Below are 12,740 nucleotides of genomic sequence, written 5' to 3' on the forward strand. Positions count from 1 at the left end.
TGTTCCTCACGTCATCAGTGCAGATAACAGTGGAGGGGGGATCCAGAGCGCCTGAGCAGCAGCAAGTTGTTATTCCCCCATCGCCCAAGAATGACAGGTCCCTATTGTTTTCATTCTTTCACTCCTCCACTGCCATGACTCCTTTCCGTGCTTGCTTGGAACAGGAAATGGTGGAATTTTTTTTCTTTTTTTCTGCTTTTGTTTGGCATTTTCTGCTTTTACTCCTGACATGGTTTACATTGTTTAGCCACCACCAGGGAAATATGATCAGAGCAATCTGTGGAAGCTATATTTAAATGATTGATAACGTTTCCTGTTGCGTTTTTTTATATATCACGTACTGGCAGTGATGGAAGATCACTAAGTACTTTTACTGGAGTACCTGAACCTGTATTTCAATATTGTACTTTTCACTCCACTGCAGTCATCAGTTTGGTTTGCTAACCGGCTACTTTTCAAGTCAGGATTTTTAAATTGTGATTATCTGAAAAACAACTAATTTCTAGAGGTTAAAATACACAAAAGAACAGACATTAATCTGGTGGCTGGTACAAAAATGTATTTGTCTGCTTTTGTTTCCCTCCTTTATGACCCACAGAACAACCAGTACTCTGACCAGTCCCTGGTCTGATGTGAGCAGATTCTAAACTCTGATTACAATGAATGAGATTATTTTATCACAGGCACCTTAAAAAAGACAAGGACCACAAAGGTTCCTACAGAACCTGGTTAATAATGTTGTAAAATTACCTCCAGTTGCATGAAAATTTTAATGCATCCCTAATTCAGCAATACAATGAATGTTTTCACTTTTGACACACTTAAATACATTTTTCTAACAGCATCGTACTTTTCTTTAATACCTCCACTGTGTGCAGACTAAGCACACGTTTGTGCACTTTGTGGCCATATTACGTTGAGGTGAGGTTCACATAATTTCAAATCTACCTCACCATAAGGTACATGCAAGACGATGAACAGTCCTCAACCTGTTCAAAAACTAACCAAGAACATGATCTCACATGAAATATCAATCCACTTATCAATACTCAAAACAAGACTTTTAGACTAACTTGTCACCAAAGTGGGAAAAATCCTTTTGCATATTTACAAACTGGATTTTTCCATCAATGTAGTTTTCCAACAATTTTAAGAAGTTTTTTATTTTTATTTTTTTAAATGTATGCCGTAGCCATATCTGGACAGGATCTTTAAACTATTTCCCATCACATCAGTTTCTTTTTGTTCCAAAGAAGTTCATGGAAAATTTGTGACAGCTCGGGCAGCAGTGCAGCTGGAGGCTGTACTGTGACAGAGGTCGAAGAGGGAGGAGAGGGGAGGAGAGGGCTGGACCAGGATGGAGTGGAAGTGTGCCTCCAGCAGCATTTATAAACATGGCCCCCTTACACACCTAAGGGTCATTGTTTACATCCATCAATGCATGCCATTCTCGCCTGTATGTTTCTGCAGTCTTACAGTGCAGCAGAGCTTTAGAGGACACAGATCAGACTGAGAAATACACATCGAACCACAAGTTCTATCCTTCGTTCTGACAGAGACTGACTGAGAGCCTCAGCATCTGAGCTCCCGAGAAGATCAGACCAGCGGGAAGTCCTTGTGGATTTAATCATTCCTGTTTAGATCTTCCAAACCCAGCTGCAAACATTTCACCTCCAGCAGCCATGTACAGCTCCAGCTACTCCAGGGCCAAGTTTGGCCTGGAGGCAAGAGAACCGCTGCACAGACGCAAAGGGAAGAGCTGCGGCTACTACATGAGGATCGTCTTCTTCTTCTCCTCCCTCATCCAGTCCCTCATCATCGTCAGCCTGGTGCTGTTCCTCATATATGGGCAGCCGGAGAAGTCCGCAGCGGAGAAGAGGGTCAAGGTCAGTGATTTCCTCCAGTGTAGCGGCTTTAGTCTGTTTCATCACAGCAAAGTAATCTATTAGTACATGTTTTATGTAAAATATTCAGCTTTGACTGATAGTTTGGGTCCGATAAAGCTCTACCCACTGAAGAAGCTGATGTCTGTTTCCATCTTAAGTAACAATAAAATATATGTTTCAGTGGGAAATGTCTTCAACAGGATTTATTTAGCTTCAAGAATGACATGTAGCTATTGGACAAGACACAACCACTCATCACTAAAGCTTTTTGTTTGCCGCAGTATTTTATAACCTATTTCAGTTTTAGTTTTTACTTTCACGGTGCTATGTAAGCATGTTCAGAGCTGTAGAACACAGTGGTGCTCATGCTGCTGGGTGTTTGTTGCTCTGCAGGAGCTGGAGCTGAGCTTCAACAGGCTGAGTGAGAACCACATCCAGCTGGGCAAGGAGAAAGGAGATCTGGGAGCTCAGCTGGTAGCTCGAACAGCTGAGAAAGCTAATCTGGAGAAAGAGATAACAAAGCTGAAGACTGATTCCAACAAAACGGAACAAGACCTGAGAAATAAATTGGTAAGTACAAACGAAGGGAAGACGCCCTCATACAAGAGTGAACACCAGTTTTGTTTTGTTTTTTGACAAAGTTGTACTGAGAGTCAGGTAGTTTAGTGCAGCTGTTGAGTAGTTTTTAATGCCTTTTAATCTTCTTTGAAAAATTGTCTTTCCACACAAAACAAATCAAAGTTAAAAGAAAAATTCTGATAATTTGCAAATTATGCAGCAGGATTATTTCTTTACTTCCTTAGTCATTGTTGTAGTTTTCCCATTGGCCACCATGGTAGTGATAAAAATTAGTAAATCAATAATCATCCTATAAATGTTCATGTTTCCTCCATTTATAGGGTACCTGTGCCACGACACTGTCCTTGATGTCACGACGTCCCACCACACCCATCATGCCTCCTCTTCTGGTCACCTCCAGCAGTATGTATCACAGTACTCTACTTTCTGGGAAATTTAATGTAGTTTTCAGATTTTTGTTCAAGCAATTACATAAACAATAACTGCCCCAGAAATGTTGGTTCTTGCAGTATTTAGTTTATCCATCCATCCATTATCTAAACACTGCTTAAACCTCATTAGGGTTGCAAGAGGCTGCAGCCTATCCCAGCTGATGCAGGTTGAAGGCCGGGGACACCCTGGAAAGGTCACCGGTCTATCACAGGGATACATATAGAGACAATCACATTCACACCTACGGACAATTTAGAGTAACCAATTCACATCAGCATGTTTTTGGACTGTGGGAGGAAGCCGGAGTACCCAGAGAAAACACACACATGTACAGGAAGATCATGCAAATAACATGCAGAAAGATCCCAGGAATGTGAGGACGCAAACCAGGGATCTTCTAGCTGCACGGTGAAAGTGCTGACCACCGATCACTGTGCAGCCGACAATATTTAGTTTAGTATGTGTAAAATAAAAACATATTTATCCCCACAGCTCCCTTGAATATTCCAAACCTACCAGTCTATATAGTAAACTGCACCTTATAGGGTGCAAAAACAAACAGAAATGGCTTCCACACCTGACAGAAACAGTTTTGTCTTTGCCATAATCCATCCATTCTCTCTGGGCAACAGAAAGCGTCTCATTGTGCCACCTCCTGAAACATGGAGGTGACGGTGACTTCCAGCTTAGTCTTTCCTTAAACCTGCAACCAAAGGCCTTGAGCAGCCAAATATTTAAATATTACAGCCTTACTGAGTTTTCTGTGACACCAGAAGTTTCTTAGTGCTGGTCAGTGCTAGAATACATGTGAAAGTGATCCTTCATCTTAGACATCTCATGCACTGGAGCATTTCAGTGTGTGTAAGACTCTAAACTGAATTAATCTATATCTAGTTGTTTTGTTTTTGTGCTTTAACTGATAGTTAATAATCCTCAATAAACTTTTTGTTAACAGTTATATAAGTGAGTGACAGATTGCAAACAATCTGGCAATCCTAAAGTGACTCTTTTGTATTAATGTCTAATAAATCATCAATAAAGTATTACTAAGCCATATATTAATCAACAACAACACAATCAGTTACACATAAACCAATGTCTTATTTGAAAGTAGTACCTGAGCATTAATAAATGCTGGAAATGTAGTATTATTTATTATTATTGTTCTTATTTATTCTTTGTCTCTGTACTCTCTAGATGAACTGAAGACTCTGCAGACCCACAATGCTCAGCAGAAAGCGATGATAAATCTCATTCATTCAAACTTCACTCAGACGGTTCAGTATCTGAGCCAGGAGAGAGACAACGCCCTCAGAGACCGAGACACGCTCCACCAGGACGCCATCACCCTGCGCAGTAATAACACCATGCTGAAGGAGCAGCTCACCGCCTACACCAGGTTCTGTCCGTCTGTCTGTCTCATGTCATCGCCTGGAAAAAATGTTAAGAATAAACTCATTAATGTTTTGTATTTTTCCAACCAGGAAGTGCAAAGAGGACTTTGCGCATTCTTTGGACGGGATCAAGACAGTGACCAGGGACTTCCTGAACCGGATCAACAACCTGTTTCCCCACCAGCTGACCTTCCACCTCACCTGTGCAAGCCAGAAGGAGCAAATGGAGAAGATAAGAAACAGCTGCACGAACCTGTCCAGAGACGTGGAGGACAAGTTCCAGCTGTATCTGGACAACGTGGGCAACAAGGTGTGTTTATGCACAATAGTTAGTTATTTAAAATGTAGCAAAGAGCTTCAACTACACAACAAATGTTGGAAATGAATGATTTGTGACGTGTTTTGTTGTATGTTTTTTTTTTTTATAATGGAAACCTTACTTTGAAAGACATCTAACTATATCTGTCAGGTAAATATAGTGCTGTAAATCACATATTTCCCCTTAAAAATAGTCCATAAGAAGTATAAATTTAAATGAAGAGGACATAAACATATAAAACATATACTTGTGAATGGACCTATTTATTTTCAGTAGCAGTTTATATTAGGTTTTGGTGTTCAGGAGTCAAAACTCTTGTCTAGATGACATTTTTTGACATTTCTAAAATTCTCCTTAAAGAAATTTGCCCTCTGGAATATTCCAAAGCACGGGCTGATGGGAAACCAGTTTCTCAGGGGAGGAAGTCTATCCTCTGCATCATTCCTGACAAATCCAGCTAAAGAGACAGATGTCCTGTGAGGCGAACTCAGGGTCAAAGCAGAGGTGAAGTGTGTGGCTCTGCTGATACAGCAACAGTGTGCAGGGCTGCGAAACACACGTCCTCAGCAAGTAGGGCTAGTTGTTAGTCTTTAGAGCAATATTTCATTTGGATGCTACACTCACTCAGGGGTCAAAAAACGTCACTTGTTTTGCTGCTGGAATCTGTCTTCACCGTGGGTCACAGAGCAGGCACAGCTCCACTCACAAATTTTCCAAAAAAGAAATGAATCAGACTTATTTTTGTCCCTGTGCTTGTCACAAATAAAGGACTGCTTGTGAAGTTTTAGTTGTATTTGCAGAAAAAATAGTGTATTTTTAAAGATGGCAGGTATGTAATGGATTAACAGCATTTATCATCCAAACTAATTTGCAGTTTCTTTTTGTTGATTAGTCAAGGTAACTAGGTTATTTTACTTATCTGTGGAGGTGGCTGTTACACAAATACACAAAGCTAGGCAAGAAAATACACTGTAGTCAACAAAAAATACACAGAAAAAACAGACAAAACACAAATGATCACATGATAAAATGACAAACATCAGGATGTTTATGCCTGCATGACTGATTCCACTTTAAAAAAGTTTTTTTCTGTAGGTTTAAAATAAATCTTAATCCATTTTAAGTTCTAAATTCCACACATCCATCTCTGAAACAGAAAAAGAAGCCCTTATGATTGAATGTATCAAAGGGCACCCAAAGGTTTCTCATAGACACACTGTGTATGACGGAACCAGAAACCCTGAGAGGAACCGTCAGGTCAATGAACACTTTAGAAGCCTGGTTATTATGGTATGCAGGGATGAATTTAACATGTTGAGGAAATGATGAAAAGAATACAATAGTTTTCCTGTTAAAAATTTTAGCTGCAGTTTTGAAGAATCTTCCGAGGCTGGTTTTCTCAGAGAACTTAAACTGCAACTTACATGTGATGAGCAAAACGCACAAAATGCTTGGAACTACTTGCGGCAATGAATGATGAGTCTAAAATGATGTGCAGTAGGTTTTATTTCACAACATTGCTCATTTTAGTTTTTCTCTTACTTTTTTAGTGGGAATATAACACAAAACTGAGACAGTGTAGCACATAAAGCTGCTCAATACATTATCCGTTAATCTTTAATTCAGGCCTTGATGCTGACAGAAAAACTAAATTTAAATGACCTTTTTGCACTGTGTGTCCACGTTCCACGGCTTCAGTTACCACACATGGAGTCTGGTAAAGCATGATTAGGCTCGGTGGATGATTTAGGGCAACATTAACCTGTGTTCTGCCCTCAGGGAGACATTCAGGGTGGATTACAGCATGTTCTCATGTGTTGACACTGAGTAAATGAGCGTCGTTGTCATCGTTCGGACAGAAATAGACACAGGGTGAACAAAAACAATACAAGAATGTAAAAGGCACGATCTGGAAACATATTTTGGTACAGTCCAAAATGACATATTCTTCACCCACGGCCTTTTAGTCTACGAGGCATCACATTTACAGTATCTGAAGAAAATAATGTTCCTCTTCCAGGTGGCTGAGATTCAGGCCATGTCCAGTCGACTGGAGGTGCAAAACCTACATGTGACTGCCAACCTGAAGCAGTGTGAACAAGACCTCAGTGAGACGATTGCCAAGAACGCCAAGCAGATAGAGCTCAACCAGAAGACCCACGACGACCAGGTAGATGATGTTTGTGTGTGGGAGGAAAGTGAGAACCAATGGAGAGAGCTATGGAATAAGCTGATTCTCTCAGTTTATAAAATTATGACATTGTGTGGTTTTTTTCTGTTTTAACCAGAGCATAACACTTCAAAAACTCAAAATCTTACCAAGTCTATTTGTCTTATTTTTAGTCAGAATGTCTCATCCCACTTGATTTAAGATAAATTCACTTAACAAATGACATTTCAGCAAGATGGAGGGACTTGTTTTAGGACAACGCATCTTAGAAAATATATATTTTCACAGTGAAACTTCTGATGTTGTTGAAATTTTTTTGGTGGAAAAAAAGAAATATTAAAAAAAATGTTTTTGCATTTTTATTTCTTGCCAAATTTGGGGATTTTTTTTAAAATAAAACTTTTAAGGGAAACTCTTAAGGAATTTTCTTCCTGAAGATTTTGCTTTTTTTTTTTTTTAAATTTGGGGAATTTTTTGCTGAATTTTTGGATTTTTTCCAGACAAGGAAACAATATTTTTTGGGTGCCATAAATGAGGACAACAGGAGGGTTACGACACCTTAGCTTGACAGTCCAGGTAAAATACAGCTTAAAATAAGTTTTCCCAGCTAATTTTAAGATCTCAGTATTCTAAACATCATATATTATTTCAAGAAATCTTACCAAGCCATTTTTCATTTGTTCTATTGGCAGATTTTTTTTTCCCACTTATTCCAAGGTAAAAGTTCCTTGAAATGAGTTTTTTCCCCTAGTTTGGAGAGGGGCATTTTTTTTCTGGTGAACACATAAAGTCGCAAAAAAGAGATAAAGGTGTAACAGAAAATTTTTTTTTTGCATCGGATTCATTTAAAATTGCATCAATATTTCTTTAGGTGGAGAAATTACTGAAGGAGCAAAACCGACTGAGAGACCAACAGAAAGAGCAGGAAGAACGTTGGGCCCTGAAAAACAGAGAGGTTCAGAGGCTCCAGGCAATGGTGGCCAACGTTAAGGTAAAATACAGAAGCTGAGTCATTGTTCTGTACAGATGTATGGGGGGGAGAGAGGGAAAAGAAGAGCCCACAAATGGTTTCAATCCTTCATTCACGTGGCACCAACGCTCTTCAATGTGCTCATGTGAAGAAATACTCTCTGCTGCTCCAGATTTGCCAAGTTAGTCAAATTCACGACCAAATAAAACTAAAAAAAAACCTTTAAGTCATTTCTATCGGTAAAAGGCAATCGGGCAGTTATTACATGGGCATCAGGGCAGAGCTCATTCGCAGGATTCCGAGAGCTGCAGCAGCAGGAAGGATGGAAAAGCAAGATAACAAAGGAAAACAAATTTTAAGGAGTAACAAGTTCACACAACGCCCAATTTCGAACTATGCAGATTGACCGTCTGAGCGTCAGTGCACAGCCAGATAAAGCTGCATAAATGTGGTATCTGTGTCTGATTTAAATGAACTGTGAATTCATCGTTTTTGCTTTGCAGCCCAGTCCTCCTAAACCTGCTGCCCTGCAAGCAGCTCCACAGCCGGACGGACAGACTGCACCCAACTGGTCTTCTGGTGGAGCACCTGGAAGCAGCAAAACTCCAACGGTGAGCTTTCTGTTAGAACACACACTTAACTGACCCCTGTTTATAGAAAGTGTGAATGCAGTCTGAGCATTTTAAGTGTTTTTTTTCCAAGACCAAGAGTCCAACTTTCATTTTTTAGTTGTAGTTCTTCAATGGTTAACCGTTCATTAGTCTGTAGACATCTGCGTCATCAGCGAAAAAGCAGACTTTTGTCCAAAAATCCATAAAATTCCACATGGCATAAAGCAAAGGACTCAGCAGAGTTATTACAGTTCACTGTGAGAGGAACATGAATGTTTGTACCACATTTCACAACAGTCCATCCAGTAGTTGTAGAAATATTTATGTCTGACATTGTCATCCCTGGAGCCACGCTGGTAGCGAAGCCAAACACAGCACAAACAGACATTTCCTCCTCAAACAGACCTCCCCGAATCCTCACCAAACTGAAAAAAACACGAATTCCCGCAATGTGATTTCTAATTATTTACATCTTTGTTATGTAACTGTCAATGTTTTGTCTTGCAGGTGAGATGAAATGAACCGTCCATCCATCCATTGGTTCTTCCTGGAGGAGGAGACCCCCGACACTGTGATCAACATTCAAGAAGTACATGTACATATTCCTAATATATCACATTTCAACAAAACACAACCTGTAAATACTTTGCCTCCATATTAATGGCATGAACTTGCTTTTTATTTTTATTTTTTAGCTCAACTTGTAACTGTAGATTCTGTTGTGTTTAACTTGTGTTTAAAATTTGCTGTGAATTGTTTTAGTATCTTATACTTCAGTGAATGTACAAATTCAAACAACACTGGTGTGAGTACTCTCTCTTGTGTGCCACTCGCTGTGGTTTGTGTGAAAACAGACACTAAAAAAATCAGTTCTTTCCTGTGGAATTGATATTAAATGAACCAAAAACCGCCCCACTCCTCAACAACATTGTCATCCGACTCTTTTGATCTGCTGGCATTAAAAATAAAACAGACCCTCAAACAGGACTTCAGGCAGCAGCTGCTCACTTGTCTGCTAAAAACAGATTCTCTTTAAATAGCTGCATTTAAAGTTTCCTCGTGATTCGCACGTCCAAAAGCCTGGATGACAATACAGACCAGTCATAAGTACAGCATCACGTCCGCTGAGCGTTTAGCTGTCCTGAACATTAAAGGTCAAAAAAGAAGTCTTTACCTAAAAATAACCTTGAGAAGCAACTAATTGCCATTTTTATGGTGCATTTTACAAATGCAGTGGCTATTATATGGACTATTCTCAAGCTTTACTACTTCCCTTTCCTTCCATAAGAACAAGGCAATGAGCACAAGCATTTCTGTGGCAGGAGACCGCTATTGTTTGACTTTATGATTATTGTAGGACCATTTTGGTACAGAAGAAATAACCGGAGAAGAAATAGCACAAATTAAGCATTTTTTAAAGTAAAAGGACATATGACTCATCATGTTGAAGACGTCATTTCATGTGGTCTGAACTGTTTTGTGCTTCTGATTGGAAGACTGACAACTGATGTTTGTGTAAATACTGTATACTTAATAAAGGAATACAAAAGCATTCAAATGTATTGGCATTTTTTAAGTCATTCTAATAAGTTTTAATTTATTTTCTAGCAAATTTATCAACAATCTGGACTATTTAAACGTTCAGTTCATTTGTTTCTAAATAAAAGTGGTTATTCTTCCTTATTTCCTCTTTTTTTGAGCACATTTAGAGAGCTATTTTAAAGCTATTTACCAGCTACTGTTACATGACTGTTTTTGAACTGTGAATCAAAATCTTTTCTGGCCTGAGAAGTCAAACAAAGTGTAAATATGCAATGTTGTTTAATTCGTTTTGACCCCCAAATTAACTATGTTTTAACTTTAATGTTTAATTTTTACACTATGGAACCAGTTAATTATTTCAAATCTTGGTGATTATGTGAGAGATTAAAGCAAATTGTTAAAGTTCATCAAATAGTTGCAGTGTCTCAGTTTATTCATAAAGACTGCAGACATTTGGAAAAATGAGATTTCAACAGCCTCACTGGGATCAGAATGCACAGCTTTTCAGTTGGGTCTTTATGACATGCTTGCGTCATACGTGGACAAATTACTCCCAGACAGAACAAATATTTGAGATCTTTTTCACATTGCATAAGAAAACACCAGAATAGCCTCCCAGATTGGCTGTACTGATGGATGGGAGTTTTACAGGTGAGTGAGGCTGTCTCCGGTCCTCAGGATATCCTTTGTTAATGTGAAGTGTTTTCAGTCCTGAGTATAATTGTGGACACACTCGCCCTGACTTTCAGTCTGACGGGTACAGGGTGGGACGGGTTGTTCTGGACTCGGCTACGTCAGCCTCCATCTCAGGAGCGGCATAAATCAAACCCTCAGGAAACAGACAGAAGCTCAACGCCGCCGTCTTCAGTCCAGCTGTGAAGCAAAATGTGCCAGTGAAGTTAACTGAGTCATGATCCAAACTGACATTAAGAACGGAACAAATAACGAGCATTAATCTGTGTGTCATGTTGATAAAGTTTCATTTTTATTGAATTTATATGAAATGATAAGTATGAAGAATATTTTTTATCTTAAAATGTTTTAGTTTCATTACCTTTCTTCATTATTCTTATCACTCAGGTCACTGTCATTTTTGTTCTTTGTTACTCTGTTTGATTCTATTCCCGTCAGGATAATATTTCAAAAACTGCCTAATGGATTTCCATGGTTTTTCTACAGACATTTATGTTCTCCACAGGATGAATCACATTAACTTTGGCTATTCTACGAGCCACCATGAAGTTTTGACGCTGTGATATTTATAAATAATACAATTTAATATTCATGGTGGCCCAATGATTAACTGATTTCAAATTGAATCACGATTTGAAAAAAAAAATTGCAAATCACAACAGCTGCATTCAGACACCCAAAAATATATGATTCAATACTAAGACTATGGCTTAATTTAATTTAATTTGAGGCTGTTTATGATTGTCCATTGATCAATCTGTACTACATGGTTCAGGAACACGCTGTGGTTTGACTGACATGAGCCAAGTCATATGTTTCAAAGCCAAAGCTTGCATATTGTGCAACAGGTTTGATTCAGGGTTTAAATTGTTGCGTCAAAGATTTTACAAGTTCAAGTCATCCTCCTAGTGTGACATTCCCACTGCAGATTGTGTCTCATGTTTCAAGGCTGCATTTTAAATCAGCCTTACTTTGACTCGTTATGTCACAAATCAAAATGTAAGAAAAATCTCATTTAGAAGTTTTCCCCAAATCATTCAGCCTTAGTGCCCAGAATAGGAATCTTACTGACTTTATTGGTGACTGACTTTTACTCACGGACCAAAATTTTCACAAACCAAATGAAAAATCTCAACATTTATTTAACTCATGTATGATAAACCCGCCTGTTGACTCATGTGGTCAGCACTCACGCTGAAAACGCTAACATGCTTTCTTTAATTTTAGACCACAAATACTGTTTATCATGCAAGTTATGTTAGTTTAGTGTACTAACATGTTAACATTTGCAAATTAGCAAAACAAACCACATCTCAAATTAGTAGTAATAACATTAGTTTTTTTTTAACATGTCCAAAATTTTTGACTAGCTTAATGGATCAGCAAAATTTGTACAGTTCATCTTGAGGCAAACTTAAATGGATTAAACTTCAATATTTTTCCAATCAATTTTTGCTTGTAAATGTAATGTTTTATTTTTGTATATAAAAACGTATGAAATAGTTACACATCACAAAAAGTAACCAATCCCATATTTGTTGAGAAAAAAAACCTAAAATTGCAAACGTCAACTTCATGGTGGCACAACAGGAAAAGTTCACGAGGAATAACAAAGTCAGCAGGATTCATCCTCTGGGGACCATGAATATCCGTACAAGATTCCAGTGAACATGTAAGGTCTCAGAAATGTATAATCCTGGGACTGTAGTATCCAGCTGATTTTCACATCTGTAGCAAACACTGCAGTCCAAAGGATGTGACACACAGGCAGAACTTCAAAGGCAAGGCTCTGAAAATTTACTACCACTAATTTGTAGGACAGCAGGTCCCACTTTTAGCTGAAACTTCCCCCGGGTTGTAATTAATCAAGAGGTCATGAAAGAGAACGAGAAGGCTGACAGAGCAGTGCGGAAAGAGGAAAGGCCAGGTAGCACAACCAGAGGACAGAAATACAAAAAGGCAGAGAGACGCTGGTGTACAGAGGGGCAAATGTCGTCAGAGGCTGGGAGAGAAGAAACCAACTGGGGAAGAAGGGTGAGGAGTTCAACAAGGAAACATAAATATTTGATCAAGGCCAGATTGACAGGGGAACAAAGGGCACATAGAGCATTGACTCCAGAAATGTCTCTTTCCCACAGAGAGGA

The 12,740-nt window shown here is 38.8% G+C and overlaps 1 protein-coding gene across 1 annotated transcript; it reads left to right on the plus strand.

Annotated features, from left to right (window-relative positions):
* Positions 1–1,405: 1,405 nt before the first annotated feature.
* On the plus strand, positions 1,406–9,913 carry plvapb (plasmalemma vesicle associated protein b). Its single transcript, XM_022201521.2, has 9 exons — positions 1,406–1,886; positions 2,280–2,456; positions 2,786–2,867; positions 4,095–4,296; positions 4,382–4,601; positions 6,631–6,780; positions 7,652–7,771; positions 8,254–8,361; positions 8,869–9,913. Exons 1-9 carry the CDS (start codon positions 1,683–1,685, stop codon positions 8,875–8,877), a joined length of 1,272 nt encoding a protein of 423 aa, XP_022057213.2. The 5' UTR covers positions 1,406–1,682; the 3' UTR covers positions 8,878–9,913.
* Positions 9,914–12,740: the final 2,827 nt, after the last annotated feature.

Source organism: Acanthochromis polyacanthus, chromosome 4, assembly GCF_021347895.1.
Source record: "Acanthochromis polyacanthus isolate Apoly-LR-REF ecotype Palm Island chromosome 4, KAUST_Apoly_ChrSc, whole genome shotgun sequence".
Lineage (NCBI taxonomy): Eukaryota > Metazoa > Chordata > Actinopteri > Pomacentridae > Acanthochromis > Acanthochromis polyacanthus.